The 20,531-nt window shown below is 42.2% G+C and overlaps 1 protein-coding gene across 2 annotated transcripts in view; it reads left to right on the forward strand.

Annotated features, from left to right (window-relative positions):
- The window catches only part of LOC140247687 (amphiphysin), a 99,349-nt gene extending 96,086 nt beyond the window's left edge, over positions 1-3,263 (forward strand). For both annotated transcript variants that reach the window (XM_072327528.1, XM_072327529.1), the window contains one exon: positions 2,082-3,263. In XM_072327528.1, the coding sequence (XP_072183629.1) occupies positions 2,082-2,189 (108 nt within the window). In that variant the 3' untranslated portion in view covers positions 2,190-3,263. The remainder of the gene's footprint in view (positions 1-2,081) is intronic.
- The last annotated feature ends 17,268 nt before the right edge of the window (positions 3,264-20,531 follow it).

A 20,531-nucleotide genomic window follows, 5' to 3' on the forward strand; every position in this document is an offset into this window, starting at 1 on the left:
ATATTCCTACATGTTCTGTGTGCCTCTGGGAACCTGAGCCTCATACAGCAGTGTTCTTGAACTGCACTGGCAATCACTTTGTGTTTGATGCAAGAACACAACAGTTCAATGTCATTTAAGACATTTTATTTTATTTTAACAGTGTGTTTCAGGTTAATTTTTAAACAATTTAATTCCACATGTTATATTCGATTGCTGTAAAGTGAATTAATTTTTTACTACTTCTTTAAAAGAAGACCAGCTTGTACATTAGTACTGTAATTAGTGCTGTAGTGGCAGAAAGTGTTGATGAAAAGTATCCCACTGAACTAGGGTCTGGAAGGTTGGGGTCTGGATCCCACACAGTGTGACAGCTAAGTGCTCTACTCTGAATGAAGAATATTTCTTAAAATATGGCTGAATTCTGTCTAGTGCATATTTGGAGAGCCAGAGACTGTTCATGATCTAAGCTGAACGTTCTCTTAATACAAGAGACAAGTAATTGTTTTGGATTTTGATTCTTTTTTATTATTATTTCCAAATAAAAGATGTTTTTTATTTTCTTTTTCACAAGGACACTTTGTTATTTTTGTAGGGACAGATTCTCTTACACTTACTCACACTGTGTTGCATCATACCTCTTGGGCTGTTCAACTGAGTTTACTGTCAGTATTTGCAGAATATTACTCTAAGGATATAAAAATATGTTGTCTTCAGTTCTTTTTCTTATAATGTTTGTATTAAATAGGCGTAACCTTCACTTGGTGAATCCATGAATTATTTTTCTCTTGTGGTATGCATCCAAATCCCGTTAGCATTATTTGGAGTAAACTGTGTGCATCAATGGGGAAAATAAAGCTTCATGTTTTCATGTTTCTGAGATGATTCTGCTCATATCTTTATTGCTCAGTACATATTTGCCCTTCATGTTTAACATCACCATAAAACTTAATTTTTCTCTTGTACCAGATACTTTGTTGATTTATAGAGTCTTTTATCTTAGTTCTTCTTTTTTCTCCCATAGAATTGACCTGTCTAAAACCATCATTCTGATATAGCTAGTGCTGCCAGCCTGCGTTCCCTGTTCAAAGCCAACTAATCCCACCCAGGGCCTTCAGTTTTTTTCTGTAATTACTGAGTTGAAGTTATTGTCCATTAAATCTTCAGTCCTTAGTAGAATCTACTCTGTCCATGGTGGAAAACTTCAGTTCCTCTGTCTTAGGCTTTCCAAAACATGAGCTTCAAATACATGCTGCCAGTTACTCCATCTCCTTTTGTACTTTCTGTAGAATAATACTGAATCAGCATTAGAAATTCCCTGTTAATCATAACTTTAATCTGATTCCTGTTCTTAAAAGGAAAAAAGCACGCAGTTAGTCACTTGGTGAGATGAAAATAAGATGGCCACTTCAAAAAATACTGAATGGATTTTATTCCAGGTAAAATGGATAGCACTTAAGAGAACTCATCACTTTCCAATAAGAAATCTTCCTTTTGACTGATAGTGCTGCTCAGTATTTGGGTTGCATATCAAGGTCTGAAAAAGGTAGTTGAATAGAAGACTTTCAGTTTCTAGAAATTATGATGGCAGAGAAAACAGGAATTGTTATTTCTTCTTACTGCCAAGATCGGAATGAGAGAAAAGAATGCTCAGAATAAATAAATAAATAAATAAATAAATCAGATAAAAACACTGATTTCTTTTTTTCCCCCCTCATCTGTGCCATTCTATAGTGATTCTAGCACACTGCTGTGTTCTTATTGTATAAGAATGCCAATATTATTGGGAGAACTTTGAAAAAAACTCACACACTTTGGCACAAATGCAGATTTGATATAATACTGAATGACTTCAGAGGCTGATTATCCAATTTTCAGTTCATTTGGAGGTAAGGTGGGATAAAGGCAGTATAACATGCTCATAGTCTCACAAAGACATGGTCTGGCAGAACAGCAAAAACAGTCTGTGCAAAATCAGATTGCATTTAACGTAATCACCACCTCTTTGAGCCGTATGACTCTAAAACTTCTCCAGGCCTGGAGTATGTAGAAAGGATTGGGAAAGACCTGAAACTGAAGAGTCTCTGTCTTTTTCCTTTCAGGAGGCTGGCTGGTTGACGGGCATTAAGGAATCTGAGTGGCTTCAGTACAGAGATGCAAATAGTTATAAAGGACTTTTCCCAGAGAACTTCACACGCCGTCTGGAATAGTTCTTCACTCAGGCACACGAATGTGATATGAAGCTCAGTCAGTAGGTTTCTAACCTCTTTGAAACACAGGAGCCCACTTTTTTGTAGTTTGGGCTGATAATGGTTTACAGATTGGTGCGAGACAAAGCTTGTTGAAGCATATCAAAATGAGCATGACTGCAAACAGTTAAGCTAGCAATTTCTGAAGCAGTGCGTGAAAAAAAAAAAAAAAAAATCAAATAAAAACAGAAACGTCCTTATTTGTTCACATGTACGTGGCAACAGGTTTGTTTGTGCTTTGTCAGAGCTATGGTGATCCTGTATTTGGTCCTTTCCCACAAAATCCAAAATTAGCCTCCTTGATACCAAAACCTTAACTTCTCTGCACTAAGTGTATTGTATTGAGTTGCACTGCAGAAAAATTTAATTAGTAATCCTGTAGTAATGAGGTCAAACTATTATAAGTTTCATGTGTTTAAAAAATATAATTAATTGCTGCAACGTTTCTCAGTGTTACTTTTGGACATGCATAATATATATACACAGGAACTTGAATGTGTATATATAAGTGCATATGGGTATATATGCATTTTAACAGTTTCATTGTAGTTCTTTGACTGTGTAGTGTCATCAGTACATGCATTGCTCTCTCATTGTCTGGCATTACAGGAAACAGTTTTGTTCCAAAGCAAAACTAGCTGCTCCGTTGCCAAAACATTAAAAAGTATCCGTGTTAGTAATGTGAAATTTTCGTTCTAAGATGATGAATAGCATCGTTTTCAAAGCTGCTAAACCTTTGAGAAGGCATGGCTCAGTTTCCTCTTCCAGCTGCAGTAGTTACAGTGAGATAATCTGGAAGGGGAACTGTTATGATGCTAATCTGTACTTTTTTTGTTTAATTGGCTGAATAAAAAGAACACAACAAAACTAATCTCTAAGGAATAAACACAATATATTTTCACAATAAGTATTTATGCAGCATACCTTCACAAATCCTTTTCAATTAAGATATATAATGTATCCTGTATCAAAAAGTCATCTGTAACTTATGTTTTCCAGTGCTGTGTCATTAAAAATAAACCTTTGATCCAAAGATGTTTCATCTGTGATGCTTTTGAAGTTTTGTTAACAATGAATTTCACGCGGTTCATGTGTTCTATTAGAGAATCTAATTTTAATTTAATACCGCTTTTTTCAAAAGAAACACCAAAGACCAAACCAAAGCAGTTGCACCATCTAAATTCTTGCTTTCAACCTCAGACATATCCAGGATTCCAACAGGTCTGATCCCCAGCTCAACACATCTCCTGGCTGCTCCTCGTGGGAATGGGCTCTGGCCACCAGCAGCAACAAGGGAACTGGTCTGTGCCCTACTGTCACTCAGTGAAGACTGCCACCTCTCACTCATTTCTTGCCTGTCCATTTATCTCGTGTGAAAAGAAAATTCTCCGTCAGTCTGCTCCGTTCTGTTTGCTGATGCATGGAAGCTACAAATATTTAGAAATACTCACATTTTCCTAGCAGTATTTTTTGTGGTATTTTGGTTGTGAGCTGTTAAACCTCACATATAGTGAAACTCTTATCACCTCCAGGCCACAGTTTTTTGCTTAGCTCAGTCTCAACATTTGCCTTTCAGCAATAGCTGTTCTACAGATCACTGCATATGACCCACAATGGAGCCTCCTTTTCCCTGTGGAATCTGTGTGGTCACTTCCCAGACAATCAGGTGGGACTGTCATTGCAGCCATATTGCTAAAGAAACAAAGAATGGTGTGAGATCCCCAAGGAATCTCTGTACCCAGTGATGTCTGCATGCAGTTATCTTTGTGCCTTCTTCTTGCTGGAAGTACCCAAGTCAAATTCAACACTCTTGACCTTGATTCTCGTAAAACCTTAGTATAGGTTTGTGGAGTATGTGTGTGCCAAGTTCACTGATAGGGGGTTTGAGGTACACACGAGATTGTATGTAGATGGGAAAGGTGCCTGATCTACAGCAATGAGTTTTCATGCTTCCCTCAGGTATGCTCTTCAGCAATACTGCTTAATCCTATTCCGTGTTTCTAAAAATCTCCTCAGCATAAAAAAATATATAATTTCATAAACCATCAAATGTCTGCCTCTCGCTGCAAGCACTATCATTATTTGCTGAAGGAACAAAGGTGTACAGATAATGTCCTAGCAGCCATGCTGTGTGAGTGATGTGCTGCAGGTGACTGTGGATATGACACCGTGCTGGCATTAAGTAGATCTTATATCTCACATCCACACCTCACAACAAAGCGAATAGGCTTCTTGTGGGAAAGATGAGGAGAATTGTTAATGCTATCTTTAAATGTCCTTGCAAAAATTTGTATAATGAGATGATATATAGATAGATACAAAAGGAAGGACATTGATAGACCAGCCAAAATATTATTTGTCCTAATTTTCCCTTCTGAAATATGGAGCTGGTGAATACAAAGATTTATCATTTGGAATTTAGAGCTGTTTCTCATATTTCTTCTGACTCGTGTTTCATAAGACAATCAGACTTCTCTCTCAGACACTTTTATTTCTGCAGCTCCTGAGATGCAGAGTATAAAATAAATGTATTTCTGAGTGATTTATATAAGCTTATTCATGGGCAAGCAAGGGAAATTTTTCTGTTTTATTCTTTTGTGGGTTTGTTTTGTTTGGTTGGTTGGTTTTTTGCTGTTACATTCAAGTGATACCCTCCTCCCCGAAGCTATCTGTATTATCCCAGAACTATTTCCCACTCTTGCATTTCTCTCTGTTTAACACACTGCACTGGACTTGTTGAATTACCAAATTGTTTGCTTTCCAGATGATTGTAAAGCAATAGCCTATTGCGTCTCGATTTCTCTAGGGACTTATTTATGCCTAGGACAGCACACACTGCTAACCTATAGCAGCTATCATTTCTATTTCTACACTGAATGAACACTCAGAATACTTAGGGCCCCGATATCCTGATCCTGTGGGTTATAGATGGTGTGACCTTGGTAGCAAGGCAAAGTAACTGAAGATGGAGGAGCATTTCATGTGAATGAACTGATAAATTGTGTATTTGCATCTTGTCTATCCAGTTTACAACCTTTAATAATGCAAAGTGTGCAAGACAAATGGCACTTCCGTCCCTTCCCTTGTTCTCCTCCTCCTCTCTCTCCCCCCACCCCTTGTTCCACCCCTTCCCTATCTCACACTTGGATGCATCTGTCCCTGCTACCAGGAGAGGGTGTAGGCAGTGGATACAATGTTGCTAGAATTGCCTGGGACTTGATTGCCCGGTGCTCTGGTTTCTGATGCCCTAGCACCAGGAAAACACAAAGTAAATATCATAGTCTCATTAAGCTCCTGCTAAACGAAGGTGTTTAAGTATCTTTCTGACTCTAGGAAAAAAGACATTAAACCATGTTGCTGTGATAGGCAAAGTAAGTGGATGGGGTGGTGAGGGCAGGTGCAGTTTGCAAGGCTGGACAGGCAGAGCACGAGCAGCCACTCCACTGTTCAGAAGCCCAAATAATATGTTACTGTTAGTTTGCAAAACAGATTTAGAAGATCTTTTTTATTTAAAACAATACATCACAGGTGATGACTCACCATTTGATAAGCCAATTCCTGTCTACAAAAAGTAGTTAGCCCAGTTAATTAAGGGCACATTTCTGAAAGCAGCGCAAAAGAGCATGAAGACGTTTTTCCATCTGCTGTAATGAGCAGAGCTGGCTCTGATGTGTTCTCTGGCAGCAGAATGTTTGCTGCAGACCGGAGACTGCAGGCAGGTCGTGGGGCTGAGTGCCAGCTGCTGTGTGAGAGTAAAGCTTAGTCGTCATTCAGGGGGGAGGAATTTGAGGTAATGTAATCTTACTCCACGTCTAGAATCAGAGAATATGAAGTGGGGTGTAGTTTTAAACTGAGCATCTCCCCAAATGTATAGGTACATGATAAGATAGCCATTTTTCAAGCATTCCTCTAACTCCACCTGTTGATTTCAGCTCTGATGCTGTCTTTGCATGTAGCTGTCTCCAGCAACATTTCAATCACACCTGTGTTACTCTTGTAAGGTTGTCTTCAGTCTGATCCAGTTCATTAGCACAGAACAGGAACATCAAAAGGGGAAAACCACAGCACTTTCCAAACAGTTCCTCCTGTAAATCAACAGGAAGACTCCATAATTAACATTATTGTAGCAAAGCTGAAATCAATCCAAAGGGAGTTGTGCTTGGTATCATCATGTGCTCAGTAGTAGTTAACAGAAATTTTGCTGAAAGAAAATGCTTAGAAAATAGTGGAAGTACCACTCCATGCACATACAGCATTTCTGTCCAGCCACAGACTCTAAATGCAATGCAGAGAACAGCAAAGCAGCATGTAGCCATTGTAAATATGGTCACAGGAGTCAGAGACTCACATGTGCTAAAAAGCAGCAGCCTCCTCCATCCTGTTGGGTGCATGCTGAAGTACCATTGCTCAGGACCACTGTCTGCCATGCACTCAAGCAAGGCATGCATCTACACTGCAGGGCACTGTTGGTCCTAATAGCCCAGGGCTCCAAAAGTTCTCCATGAGCTGTCAGAAAGATATATAATGTATAGTAGGCCCAACTTGAAGCTGGGTGGCTCATCTGGAACAAAACTCTGCCTCTTTGTAGCTAATAACAAGCACAGAAATCCTGGATACATCCTGAGCATGGCTTTAGAGCAGAAAACAAAATGGAATCTCTCCCTTTTGGTGCTGCTAGCACATTTGGTTTTCTGTGGCACAGTCTAACCAAATTTCCAAGATACATGCTTCAAAGGAGGAGGTGAGTGTTCTTCACATTTCCTCTACTACATGCATTTCAGGACAAATTCTATATGCAAATTTTGTTTGTTTCTTTAATTTAAACATGTTGAGCTGCAATGGAAGGAAGTTGCGTATCAATGAATGAAAAACAAAAGAAAACAAGAAACCACCACAACCATGTAATCTTGAAGAAAATTCTTTGTGTGTGTCAAGATAACATTGATGAATGTGAAGGTGATACAGAATTCTCTCCGTGGCCCAAATCTGACAGACCCCATACCTGACACAGTGCTGTGACCCCACAGGTCTCGTAGAGGAATAGCTGAAAGTAGAAACTGCCAGTAGTCATTCACGGGGATTCAGAACACTGTATTTTAAGTCTATGTATGTATACATGTTTTACTGGAGAAGCTATAAAAATTCTGAGTCTTTGAGTGTCTCCTGGTGCACAAACGAATCATAGAATTATAGAATCCTAAAATGGCTCAGGTTGGAAAAGATTTTAAAGATCATCCAGTCCAACCACAATGTAACAATACTCCATAACTCTGACAACCCTCTGCTAAATCATATCTCTGAGCACCATATCCAAAGGTTTTTAAACACATCCAGGGATGGTGACTCAAACACCTCCCTGGGGAGCCTATTCCAACACTTAACAACCCTTTCTGTAATGAAGTGTTTCCTAATATCCAACCTTCCCTGGTGCTACTTAAGGCCATTTCCCCTCGTCCTGTCACCTGTCATCAGTGAGACCAGCCCCACTCTCAATGTAATCACCTTTCAGATAACTGGAAGTGAGCAATAATGTCTCCCCTCAGCCTCCTCTTCCCCAGACTAAACAGCCCCCAGTTCCCGCACCCTCTCCTCATAAGGCATATCCTCCAAGCCCTTCACAAGCCTCATTGCCCTTCTCTGGACATTCTCCAGCACCTCATTGTCCTTTCTATACTGAGTTGCCCAAAACTGAACACAGTACTCTAGGTAAAGCTTCACCAGCACCAAGTACAGGGGCAGGATGACTTTCCTAATCCTGCTCACCACACCATACTTGATACAAGCCAGGATGCCATTGGCCTTCTTGGCCACCTGGGCACAGTGCTGGCTCATATTCAGCCGACTGTCCATCAGCACACCAAGGTCCCTTTCCATCAGGCAGCTTTCCAGCCACACCTCCCCAGGCCTATGGATTTGCCTAGGGTTGTTGTGGGCAAAATACAGGGCCCAACACTTGGCCCTATTGAAACTCATACAGTTAACTCTGGTCTATTGATCCAGTCTATCCAGGTCCCTCTGTAGTGCCTTTCTCCCCTCAGGCAGATCAACACTCCCTCCCAACTTGGTTTCATCTGCAAACTTACTGAAGGTGCACTCAGTCCCTTCACTCACGTATATTTAGAAAAGTACACTCCAAAATAAAAGGCATCGGTGCACCATTGTTCTGCTTGAAAATGTCAGCACGCTATAGGAATTCTCAGCATCCACCCGCACTCATTTCACAGCTGCTGAAAATGTTTACTCCTTTACACCCAGAAGAGGGTGGTAGATGCTAGAGTTTTTGTTTATGGTATTGGAGATACAATTTGATTCAGCCTTCAGATATGATTTTTTTGCAATCGTCTCTCATTATCTAAAGTTGGCTCACAGCTGCAGACACACAGGGCAAATGAAATGAGTCTTATGTACAGGCTGGCAAATGGAGATTGAGCAGCACATTACCAAGCTCTTCTCAAACTCATTGCTGCAGTGCATCTTTGTGCTTCATGCGTATTAAAACACACAGTATAGATCAAACAGGAAAATCTACAACAGGTAATGATATATTTGGCCTATTCAATTCAGAAAGACATTGTTGAATTAAGAGAAGAAAGCAATTCTCTATGCTACCTCAGTTTACAGTAACTTTATTGTTCCTCTGTGTATAAATAAATAGCTAAATTATTAAAAATGAGAAGATTTTAAAAACTTTTAAAAGTCTAATTTTCTAGCTTCGTAGCACTAGGGATAGGGTTAGGGTTATGGTTAGGGTAGGGTTAGGGTTAAGGTTACAGTTAGGGTTTAGGGTTAGGGTTTAGGGTTAAGGTTAGGGTTAGGGTTAAGGCTAAGGTTAGGGTAGAGATAGGGTTAGGGTTAGGGTTGCGGTTTAGGGTTAGGGTATGGTTAGACTTACAGCCAGGACTAGGGTAGGGTTATGGCAATGGTTAGGGCTAGTGTTAGTTTTAGGTTTTGATTTATGTTTGGGGTTATGGTTAGGGTTAGGGTTTGGTTTAGTGTTAGGGTAGAATTAGGATTAGGTTTTAGGGTTAGGGTTTTGGGTTAGGTTTAGACTTAGGGTTAGGGTAGGGTTTGGGTATAGTTAGTGTAAGGTTTAGTGCTAGGGTTATGGTTAGTTTTAGGGCTAGGGTTCATTTTGGGTTAGGGTTATGTTTACCTTAGGATTAGTGCTAGGGTTATGGTTTTGGTTAGGTCAAGATAGGGTTTGGGTTAGGATTAGAGCTATTGTTGGGGTTATGGTTAGGGTTTGGTTTTAAAATAGGATTAGGGTTAGGGTTAGGTTTATGTTAGGGTAAGACTAAGGCTTTAGGAAAGGTTAGGGTAGCTGTATGCCTGGGTAGATGTATACTTTATGGTGTATGCCAGATTAGGGTTAGGTTTGGGTTTGGGTAAGATTAGGGTTTGATTTAGGACTAGGTTTTTTGGTTATGGTTAGGGTTAAGGTTTGGGTAAGGTATAGATTTGGGTTAGGCTTAGGGTTATGGTTAGGGCTAGGGTTAGGTTTAGGGTTAGGTTTGGGTTAGGGTGAGGGTTAGGTTTAGCATTAGGGTTAGCCTTAGGTTTAGGGTTAGGCTTAGGGTTATCAACTAGGGTTAAGCTCAGTGTAAGGGTTGGTGTTAGAGTTAGGCTAACTTTAGGGTTATGATTAGGGTACAGTTAGGGTTAGCCTTAGGGTTGGGTTTTTGTTAGGTTTGGAGTAAGGATAAGGATTAGGGCTAGGGTTCATGTTAGGAATAGGTTTAGGATTTATCCCAGTATCACAGTATCACAGTATCGTGAGAGTTGGAAGGGACCTTAGAGATCATCGAGTCCAACTCCCGGGATTCGAGCCCTCTGTGTAGCACTTCTACCCCCTGTGCCACAGGAGGGATTCGAACCCCGGGCCTCCAGTGTTGCAAGCAGCAATTCTACCACTGCGCCACCGGGTTAATGTTAATGTTTAGAGTTAGGTTTTAGGGTTTCAGTTCTAGTTAGGGTTCAGGTTCGGGTTAGGGCTTGGTTTAGGTTTAGGGTTATAAATTAGGATTCATTTTAGGGTTAAGTTTAGATTTAGGGTTAGGGTTAGTGTAAGGTAAGGTTTGGGTTTATAGTGAGGGTCAGGGTTAGGGCTAGGTTTAGGGTTAGAGTTACATTTAGGGTTAGGGTTGGGGTTAGGGTAGGGTAATTTTATGGGTATGGTTAGGTTTTGGGTTAGGGTTAGGGTAGGTTTAGGGTTCTGTTTATGGCCAGACTTATGGTATGGTCAGGGTTAGGGTCAGAATTAGGGTTGGGTTTAGGTTTAGGTTTTGGTTTAGGAGTAGTGTTAGGGTTATCAATTAGGGTTAGTGGTAGGGTTATGGTTAGGACCAGGGTTATGGTAGGGCTAGGGTTAGGGAAGTGTTAGGGTTGGGTTTAGGTTCAGGGCTTGGTTTAGGGTTAGTGTTAAGCTTAGGGTTATCAATTAGTGTTAGTGGTAGGGTTATGTTTAGGGTAAGGGTTATGGTTATGATCGGATAAGGGTTATGGCTTAGTGCTAAGGTTTATGGTTAGGGTTAGCTTTAGGGTAGGGATGGGGTTAGGGTTAGGGTTAGGCTTAGGGTTAGGGTTAGGCTTAGGGTTATGGTTAGGGTTAGGGTTTGGGTTTTCTTAGGGTTAGGTTTAGGTTCAGGTTTAGGGTTTGGTTTAGGGGTATGGTTAGGTTTAGGGTTATTAATAAGGATTAGGGTTAGCGTTAGTTTTAGTGTTAAGGTTAGGGTTAGGGTTTGGTTTCAGGATAGGGTTAGGGTTATGGTTAGGCTTAGGTTTAAGTTTAGGATTAGGGTTTGCTTAGGCTTATGGTAAGGGTTAGCTTTAGGGCAGGGATTGGTTTAGGGTTATGGTTAGGCATAGGTTTAAGTTTAGGATTAGGGTTTGGATAAGGTTAGGGTTAGGGTTAGCTTTAGGTTTTGGATTTAGTTTAGATGTAGGGTTAGGTTTTGGGTTACCAAAAGGAGTTAGAGTTAGGGTTAGTTTTAGGGTTAGGGTTAGGCTACGGATAAATTTATGTATGATTAAAATGTGTAGAAGATAACCTCAGGGCTGTAGCTCCATCACATTGCCTACAGGCAGCATTAGGGCACCTTCTGACATTTCATCTGGGGCTGCAGGGCCAGTGACCTCGATATGTGTAGCCAGGAACTCTCCCATCCCTTGCTTCTCCCACTCTCTTTACTGACAACAGCTTTTCTCCTCCCGCAACAGGTGCTTGTGAATTCCTGCTTACCTTTCAGTTTCTCTCCAGCATGGACATCACATCTGCTCTGTGTTTTGTATAAGACCATAAAATCGCCTAATTTTCAAAGTTTGCAAGTCTCTGAGCAAAGTGTGATGCTCTCATTTGTCCTTAAGGGGAAATATTCCCTCTAGTTATTATTTAGAGTAAAATGCTACTGTCATTGTTCTCAAGAATATTTCCCTCTGTGAAATCTAAATTATTCTACAATAAACCATGGCATCTTATTGGCTTTGTGGTGAAAAGAATGATATTTGCCTTTTTTTAATTCAGTTGATTCAATCTGTCGCAAGAGCACAGAATTACCACAATAAAAAGATAGATAAAGAAACACAAACCTTTATTTGTACAAGGTAATTTATCTTATTGGATAGTTAAGGCATTGTTTTAATCTTCACAGGAACTAGAGGTCAACTACTATTTTAATTAATTATTTAATCATGTCATAAATTCTTAACTACGTAACAAATATAAATTTAAATATAAAATACATAGTTAATTTATAAAAGTAAATTCTATTTACCACTTCCTAATACTGTATATTGTACATTATTACATATTACTATATAATTATATACATACTATAAATATGCAAGTGTTAAATGCTACTGTTTCCTACTGAGACATAATAAAAACAGTCCAAGAAGGGCGTAGGAGTAGGCGAGAGAGGTTCATGGAGGTCGGGGGGCATCCTCTTCAGAGATCAAGTTGCCTGTTGTTGTCTGATGGTGAGTGCTCTTAGCTCACTCTGCCATCCTCAGGAGTTGATCTGGAATTCAAGCTTCTGCAAGAGAGATTGTGCCTTTTACTACAGCTTTATGAGCTGGCATTTGAACTTGTCTTCTTCCGTCTCTCGACTGAACACCCTGCAGCATTCATGCAGCATTTGCTGCTGACTGTAGCTCTCTCAAATTCACTGAGGTCTTTACTTTGATATTATAAAGATCACTTTTTATACCACTGTTAGCAATTATTGTAGCATTGCTCTGAGATGTCTCCCATTCTCCTCACCCAAAGATTCCATTTGCCCTTTCTCTGCTGACACTTACTCTGGCAGGACTCCTACTTTCTCCGACTCCTGGCCTCCCTCAGGATCTTCTGACGCCTGATGAGAAAAGTTTGAAGATGATAAGTGATGAGAATTGCATTGCCCCAGGATACATACTCAAGAGGGAAATGGATGTGCAACTCTGACTATAGAAATATGAAGGTTTAGGGCATTGTAGTTGGTGCAAAGCATTGGAGAATCCCTGCTGCTTGTTGCATACCCATGCCGCTGAAAACAAAAGCATGATATACAACACTCCTCATCATAGAGTATTTGAGACTTGCTATCTGATGCATTTCATTACAAACTCCAGAATGTGAGTAGCAAAGCAGAGATACATACTACGTTATTGTGAGGAGATGAGACAGACCCGTGTGACCTAAGCAGAAATTTTTCTCCAGGAGCAGAAGATCAAATACTCTCTGTTAGTTTTGTCATGGCTCGTGTGTTGCAGACAGCATTTCATAAGGGACTGGCATGTGTTTAAGTGCATTTGTGGTTCATCCAGCATGGAATTAGGGATGGGAGGACATTTCTGAGGAAGTCAGCTTGATTCATTCTCTCTCTTGAGTACTTGTTTAAGGTGTTTCAAGATGTTATTTGTGTGGGAAGTACGTCTTTTCTTAGATCCCCATTTCTGCCCTGGTGTCCTTTGTGGAAGCTCTGGAGGTTGGATACAGCAAACACAAAAACCCTTATCAAAACCTAAGGCATGCTGCAGCTGTGATACAAACAGTCCAATGCCTCCTTTTCAAGACAGCTGTAGTGGTATGTATTGGCATCCCTGATACAGAAAGAAATGGCAGCAGGTTTTCTTGGTAAAGAGATAATTGTTTTCCATGGCAGCACCCATTTGTACTGTAGAAACAATATAATTTGCCATATGTGTGATAACACAAGTAGGCATTTGGGATTATTTAGAAGAATCTGTGTGTGGCTTTGAGTAACTGTTTCAATTGACTGGAGTGAGGATGAGTGAAAAACCCAAGCTGAATTCTCCTATCTGCCACTGATCTCCTGACTGAGTGTAGCAAGTCAGCTTGTTGGGATTTCGCTCCCCTTCCTGTCAAGGAACAAATCACTTAAGCTTTCTTCAGAATACAAAATGAAATCATTTGCTGCTTAACCCAGTTTGGCACCTCTTTTCAATCTATCACTCACCAGTTTCGGATGGTGTAGAGCCTGGTGGGGCGATGTCTCTTGGCCCCACGAGGAGGTGGATCCACGTCCATTGATTCCTGTTCTTCTGGAGGTGGATCCACCTCCATTGGCTCCACTGCGTCTTCAACTACCATCAGATGAATACTTTGTCTCCTCCCCATCAGGCACATCTTCTTCTGGGGAGGAGGAGCCATCACGATGTGTTGAGCTCTTCTTCTGCTTCTTCCCTCCTGCTGGTCTAACACGGGATGGCAGTTGAAGGGCTCGGAACACTGGTGACATCATCTGTGTACCAGTGTTCCATGGCAACCCAAACGTGGCAGTTGGGGCCTATGTCCTGAGAGCTGCCCCAGTTTTGAAGAAGCAAGGACAGGGGGTACTGAGGGACCCTATTCTGGGTAGGGCTGTGCCATGGTGCTTGCTAGAGAGAACTTGTAGCCAGCCTTTCAGCAAAGGCCCCCTAGAGACTCCAGTCCCTTCTTCGTGCCATGCCTCCAATCCATTTGTACTGATGAGTGGCAGGATCAGGCCAGGAGAGCCTTCTACTTGGCAGCTGCCTGGCTGCCTGCAAGTGGATGCAGCCTGTTGCCCAACAGGAATGGAGAGGGCACAAAGGGTACTGACACCCTGCAGGCAGCCTAGGGACATGCACTCAATAAAGAAGTGCTGAGTTTCAAGGGTGGAGAGAGTTCTCTTTTGCTCTCTACAGGGACTCCTTGCTTATATTTCCTTCCTTTCGAAGGTAGGCTTAGGGTTCGGGCTAGTTTTAGGGTTAGTACTTACTGTTAGGTTTAGTGTTAGGGTTAGTGTTAGTGTAGGGTTAGTGTTACAGTTATCAATTATAGTTAGGGTTACGGTTAGGGTTAGGGGTAGTATAGGGTTAGGGTTAGGGTCAGTTTAGGATGCGGATTAGGGTTATGTTTAGGGTCAGGGTGATCAATTAGGGTTAGGTTTAGGGTTAGTCGTCGGGTAAGGGTTAGGTTTAGGATTAGAGTTAGGTTTAGGGCTAGGGTTAGGTTTAGGGTTAGTCTTCGGGTAAGGGTTAGGTTTAGGGTAAGGTTTAGTGTTAGGATCGGGTTAGGGTAAGATTTTGGGCTAGAGTTAGGGTATGGGGAAGGATTAGCGTTAGGGTTTGGGTTTGGGTTAGGGTTAGGTTTAGCGATATCAATTAGGGTAAAGGTTTGTTTCGGTGCTAGGGTTTGGGTATGGTTTATGGCTAGGGTTAGGGTTAGGATTAGGATTAGGGTTAGGTTTAGGGTTAGGTTTACGTTTGGGGTTAGTTTTAGGGTAGGGTAAGTGTTAGTGTTAGGGTTAAGTTTATCAGTTAGGGCTAGGTTTATGGTTTGGGTTAGGGTTAATGTTAGTGTTAGGTTTAGGTTTATGTTTAGGGTAACGGTTAGGTTTGGGGTCAGCGTTACGACTAGGGTTAGTGTATTGTTAGGGTAAGGGTTAGGTTTAGGGTTAGGGTTAGGTTTAGGATTATGGTTAGGATTAGGGTTAGGGTTAGGCTTTGGTTTAGAGTTAGGGTTGGAGTTAGGGTTAGGGTAAGGTTAGGTTTAGTGTTAGGTATAGATTTAGGGTTAGGGCTAGGGTTCAGGTTCGGGCTAGGGTTAGGGTAGGGTTAGGGTAAGGGTTATCAATTAGGGTTAGGTTTAGGGTATGGTTATAGCAGTGGTTAGGGCTAGTGTTAGTTTTAGGTTTAGATTTATGTTAGGGGTTATGGTTAGGGTTAGGGTTTAGTGTTAGGGTAGAATTAGGATTAGGTTTTAGGGTTAGGGTTTTGGGTTAGGTTTAGGCTTAGGGTTAGAATTAGGTTTAGGTTTAAGCTTAGGGCTTAGTGTTAGTGTAGGTTTAGGGTATGGTTAGTGTAAGGTTTAGTGCTAGGGTTAGGGTTAGTTTTAGGGCTAGGGTTCATTTTGGGTTAGGGTTAACTTTAGCTTAGGGTTAGGTTTAGGGTTAGGGTTAGGGTTAAGTTAGGGTAAGACTAAGGCTTAGGGAAAGGTTAGGGTAGCTGTATGCCTGGGTAGATGTATACTTTATGGTGTATGCCAGATTAGGGTTAGGTTTGGGTTTGGGTAAGATTAGGGTTTGATTTAGGACTAGGTTTTTTGGTTATGGGATTATTTAGAGGAATCTCTATGAGGATTTGGGTAACACTTTTAATTGATTGGAGTGAGGTTCAGTGAAAAACCCAAGCTGAATTCTCCCCTCTGCCACTGATCTCCTGACTGAGTCTAGCAAGTCAGCTTGTTAGGATCTCTCTTCCCTTCCTGTCAAGGAACAAATCACCGAAGCTTTCTTCAGAATACACAATGTAAATATTTGTTGCTTAACCCAGTTAGGCACCTCTTTTCAATCTATCACTCACCAATTTCTGATGGTGTAGAGCCTGGTGGCGCAACGTCTCTTGGCCCCACGTGGAGATGGATCCACGTCCATTGGTGATTGTTCTTCTGGAGGTGGATCCACCTCCATGGGTTCTCCATTTGGATGTTCGTCCACGTCCATGGGCTCCACCACTCCTTCAGCTGGCATTGGCTGAATATTTTCTCCCCTCCCCATCAGCCTCATCTTCTTCTGGGAAGGAAGATGCATCTTTAGATGGGGAGCTCTTCTTGTGCCTCCTGCCTGTTTGTGCTCCACCACAGGTATGGTAGTTGAAGTTTCCTATATTTCCCATCTTCTCTTACCCATCTCCCTAAATGGCTATGACTTGTAATAAACTGGTCAGACCAAGATTTGATCCGTTGTTTCTTAATCTCAGGCTGTGTATACATATCTCAAAGAAACCTGCCTCCCTCCATAAATTGGAGTGAGACACTCACTTCTTTCCTTAAGGGGAAACTTTTCCCCTGTTTATTATTTAGAAGAAAAAGCAACTGCCCTTGCTGTCAAGAATATTTCCCTCTGTGAAATCTAAATTATTCTACTGTAGAACTTGTAGCATCTCCTTGGCTTTGTGGTGCAAAAGAACAATATTTTGCCCTTTTTTTAATGCGGGTCATTTTATTTGCCGCAAGAGCACAGCATTACCACAATAAAATGATAAAGAAACAAAACCTTTATTTGTACAAGAAAAGGTTGCTTTAGAGTAGTATTCCTTAGAGTATAGTTGAGACACTGTTGTAAATGTCATAGGAGCAAGAGGTCAATTACTATTTCAATTAAATAATAAATTAGTTTAATTAGTTAGAAGAGTGAGGTTCATGGTGTTTGGGGGGCATCCTCTTCAGAGATCAAGTTGCATTTTGTTGTCAGATGGTGAGTGCTCCTGGTTCATGCTGCCATCCACAGGAGTTGAGCTGGATTTCAACCTCCTGCAAGAGAGTTTATACATTATACTTCAGCTTTGCGGGCTGGCATTTGAACTTGTCTTCCATCTCTTGACTGAGCACCCTGCAGCATTTGCAGCTAACCATAACTCTCTCAATTGCACTTAGATATTTACTTTTATGTTATAAACATCGCTCTTTATACCACTGATGGCAATTAATGTAGCATTGCTCTGAGATGTTCCCCATTCTCCCCACCCAAAGATTCCATTTACCCTTTCTCTGCTGACACTTACTCTGGCAGGACTCCTACGTTCTCCCACTCCTGGACTCCTTCAGGATCTTCCAACGCCTGGTGAGAAATGTTTGAAGATGATACGTGATGAGAAATGCATTGCCCCAGGATACATACTCAAGAGGGAAATGGCTGAGGAACACTGACTATAGAAATACGAAGGGTTAGGTTATTGTAGTTCGTGCAAAGCATTTGAGAATCCCTGCTATTTGTTGCATACCCATGCAGCTGCCACCACCCATGTAGTGTGCTCCCTAGAAATCCACCAAATGTGGTTTCATGTTACTCATAAAGTTACACTCTGCGAACCAAAAAAGCATGACAAACTCACAGTATGGGAAATCTGTATTTGGTAGTTAAAAAACAGAAATATGATGTAGAACACTCCTCATCATAGAGTATCTACGTCTTGCTATGTGATGCATTTCATTACAAACTCCAGAATGTGAGTAGTAAAGCAGTGATACATGCTGCATTATTGTGAGGGGATGAGACAGACCCGTGTGACCTAAACAGAAATTTTTTTTCAGGAACAGAACAAGTACTCTCTGTTACTTTTGTCATGGCTCATGTTTTGCAGAAAGCATCGCACACCAATTTCTGATGGTGCAGAGTCTGATCGGGCGTTGTCTCTTCGGCCCACGTGGAGGTGGATCCACGTCCATCTGTTCTTCTTCTGAAGGTGGATCCACCTCCATTGCTTCTACAACATTTTGAGGTTTGGGCACCTCCATGCACTCCACCCGGTCATCAACTTCCACCTGCTGAAATGTTCTTCTCCTCCCCATCAGCCTCATCTTCTTTTGGGGATGAAGATGCATTTATACCTGGAGAGCTGCCTGTTTCTCCTGCCTCCTGTTACTCTACCAACGATATGGCCGTTGAAGGGCTCAGAATACTAGTGACATCAGGAATGTATCCGGAATTCCATGGCAACCCAAACACAGCAGTTGGGGACTATGGCCTAAGAGCTGCCCCAGTTTTGAAGGACAGGGTTACTGAGGGACCCTATTCTGGGTGGGGCTCTCCTGTGACACTGTGCTTGCTCGAGAGAGCTTGTAGCCAGGCCTTGGGCAAAAGGCCCTGTAGAGACTCCAGTCCCTTCTTCGTGCCATGCCTCCAATCCATTTGTACTGATGAGTGGCAGGATCAGGCCAGGAGAGCCTTCTACTTGGCAGCAGCTTGGCTGCCTTCAAGTGGAGGCAGCCTGTTGCCCAACAGGAACGGAGAGAGCACAAAGGGTACTGACACCCTGCAGGCAGCCTAGGGACATGCAATCAATAAGGAACTGCTGAGTTTCAAGGGTGGTGGGAGTTCTCTTTTGCTGTCCTTCACCTCTGCCCCTTGAACATAGGGGAGTTAGCGTCCCATCTGCCCTGATTTCCAAGGGAAAGCAGTGGGGAGGAGAGGGCCTGGTGTACTCTGAGTGGCTGTGCTGGGATGGCATGAGGGGTCTGCTGGAGGGTCTGTGAGATCCTTGAGCTTTTGAGGTGGCTTTTTCATCCTGTGGATGAGAGGGCTGACTTGGGATTGCTGTCCTAAGTGTTTTCTCCATCCAGCTACTGAATGTGTGGCTGAAGGTAAAGTCAGGCCACACATGACAGTGCACAAAGAATAGATGGAGATTGATTGAGTGTCCAGATAAGTAATCGGGACATATTAGATCTCTGGATCCCTGCCACCTTTGGAGTAGTGATCTTGAAAGGAGGGCTGAGGGGCAGAGGGCCCAGTTCCACAAATGTCTGCGCCCCATCAGTTGACCCTTACTGTACTTTAAGCAGCATGAAAGTGTTCATAGGCTTACATCATGTGAGAGGAAAGGGAGGTGATTCTGTTTCTTGCACAGTGACTAAATTAGAGCCAGCATGCCAAAAAACTCTGCAGCATGTTGTTGAGCTAAGGCAAACTAAGCTGTTTTCGGTGGCGTTTCCGATGACAGTGTCATCTTGTCTTTCCACCGCTGTTCCCGTGTTGGAGAAGTCAGGCTTTGTCTTGTTACACAGTGCCAGTAACTTTCAGGAAGGAGGAGGGATGCTGGTTCAAAGGGCACCTGTCCTTAGGATGGATTCCCAGTGCCTGTTTTGCCACTTTCCAGAGAGACTAGATGCCTCTTGGGCTCTGGGACTGCCCTTCATTTCATGTGGTGTTCTTAGGGTTCCAGCTCCTTCTTCATAGAGTTCCAGGGCTTGCCTAGGGAAGCTGTCAACTCTCAGTTATTTTTCATTCCCTCTCTCTCTCCTCATCTGGCGGACTGTGTCCAGTTCTGGGCTTCCAAGTACAAAAAAGACAGGGATCTCTTGGAAAGAGTCCAGCAGAGGGCCATGAAGATGGCAAAAGGCCTGGAACATCTCCCCTATGAAGAAAGGCTAAGTGAACTGGGTCTGTTCAGCCTTGATGGGCAGGGCCAAGACCAGCACAACACTCCTGTTGATCCTGCAGTTCTGTGGACACCTGGAAATTAAACTTCCATACTTTTCTCGCATCACCAAACCACATAAACTGCTTCCAACTGCACTGGGATTTCACTACCGGCTGGTTTGCTATAAAGGCCGGAAAACAACATCAAGGGTTATCAAAACCTGATGGTTATGTATGGCATGCACTTCATCAGGAAACAAACAACATATGATCTTACATAACAACAACTCTTCAGAGAAGCACTTCTCTCACACTTTGTATTAGAAACAGAACTCTTGCTGCTGGTGGGACCTAGACCTCATTCTTGAGACTTCCTTGGGACTTGCAGACATTGCGAGCACTCAGCGCTTTGAGTGCTATCAGCACTAAGCGCAATTAAGGTACCCCAAGTCAAACTTCTTGCAGGGTACACCTATTCCTAACAGGTGCACAGTACTACTTAAGACTGTGAGAACATGGAGCAAGGTAAAGCCCCTCCAGTGACTTGCTGACTTTATACCACATATGAGAGAAACCTCAATACAGTTTTGTTTGTGCAGGAACAAATCTCCCACAACTGTTAGTAAAATGTGCTTGATCTGTTGCGTCTCCTAGCAGCTCTTGCTTTTACACATTGGAAGCTGTTGGGATCTAGAGACAGGCCAGGCTGAAAGGATTGTTCCCATTAATTTGGGTGTGCACAGAATCCCACAGAGCTGAAAGGGACGACTTTGGATGAGAAACTACAATCAGTTTAGAGGCTGAAATGGGAAGAGTCTACTGATTTCGTAGTGCCTGGAAAACTATGTCCTGAGTATGAAAATGATTTCTGGTCCTAAAAAGGACCCTGGTGGCATCAATATCAGTAAACTGCCACTGGAAC

This window comes from Excalfactoria chinensis, chromosome 2 (genome assembly GCF_039878825.1).
Source record: "Excalfactoria chinensis isolate bCotChi1 chromosome 2, bCotChi1.hap2, whole genome shotgun sequence".
Lineage (NCBI taxonomy): Eukaryota > Metazoa > Chordata > Aves > Galliformes > Phasianidae > Excalfactoria > Excalfactoria chinensis.